At 27.7% G+C, this 766-nt stretch overlaps 1 protein-coding gene across 1 annotated transcript; it reads left to right on the forward strand.

Annotated features, from left to right (window-relative positions):
* Positions 1-10: 10 nt before the first annotated feature.
* On the forward strand, positions 11-629 carry LOC115034602 (unconventional myosin-Vb-like). The gene is made up of 3 exons (XM_029491912.1): positions 11-201; positions 265-387; positions 441-629. Exons 1-3 carry the CDS (start codon positions 41-43, stop codon positions 505-507), a joined length of 351 nt encoding a protein of 116 aa, XP_029347772.1. The 5' UTR covers positions 11-40; the 3' UTR covers positions 508-629.
* The last annotated feature ends 137 nt before the right edge of the window (positions 630-766 follow it).

Genomic DNA, 766 nt, shown 5'->3' on the forward strand with positions numbered 1-766 from the left:
AAAGGTTGGTTCACAGTTTAGAAATTCACTTAATGCCCTCATGACAACCCTTAATGATACTACCCCACATTATATAAGGTGTGTTAAACCAAATGATAACAAGTTACCATTTGTGTTTGACAATCAACGAGCTGTTTATCAATTGCGAGCTTGTTGTGTGTTAGAAACAATCCGCATTAGTGCTGATGGCTTTCCTTCTAGGTATAATATATAATTCAAATACTTTTAATTATTTAATTCATTTTTAAATAATAAATATTTTAGATGGACCTATGTAGATTTCTTCTTAAGATATCGCGTATTATTGGAATCAAAGAAAATTAATAGAAATTATCCTAAATTAACTTGTCAGCAAATTATTGAAGAACATATTGAAGTATATTATCTGTATATTTACTTAAAATGTCTTCAAACACTATAATAAACTAAACATTTTACAGAATAAAGAAAACTATAAGTTTGGCAATACAAAAATATTCTTCAGAGCTAGTCAAGTTGCATACTTAGAAAGAAAACGGGCTGATATACGTAAAGATTGCAGCATACTTATTCAAAAAACTTGGCGAAAATACATATGCCAAAAAAATTATGTACAAATTCTAAAACATAAAGAAGACGCCCAAAACAATTCTATATGTAATTATTTTAGCATTGTTATACTATGCAATGTATTAGGGGTGAGTGGGGCTGATTTGAATGCGGGGTACATTTGAATTTGTTTAATATAATTTGTTACAGATTATTTAAATTATAAAAATAATAAAAT

This window comes from Acyrthosiphon pisum, unplaced genomic scaffold (assembly GCF_005508785.2).
Source record: "Acyrthosiphon pisum isolate AL4f unplaced genomic scaffold, pea_aphid_22Mar2018_4r6ur Scaffold_15356;HRSCAF=16012, whole genome shotgun sequence".
Classification (NCBI taxonomy): domain Eukaryota; kingdom Metazoa; phylum Arthropoda; class Insecta; order Hemiptera; family Aphididae; genus Acyrthosiphon; species Acyrthosiphon pisum.

Coding starts and splice junctions, on each gene's coding strand:
- LOC115034602 (XM_029491912.1), top strand. CDS start 41: ATGACAACCCTTAATGATACTACCCCACATTATATAAGGTGTGTTAAA. Junction 202..264: donor GCTGATGGCTTTCCTTCTAG/GTATAATATATA, acceptor TAAATATTTTAG/ATGGACCTATGTAGATTTCT. Junction 388..440: donor CATATTGAAGTATATTATCT/GTATATTTACTT, acceptor AACATTTTACAG/AATAAAGAAAACTATAAGTT.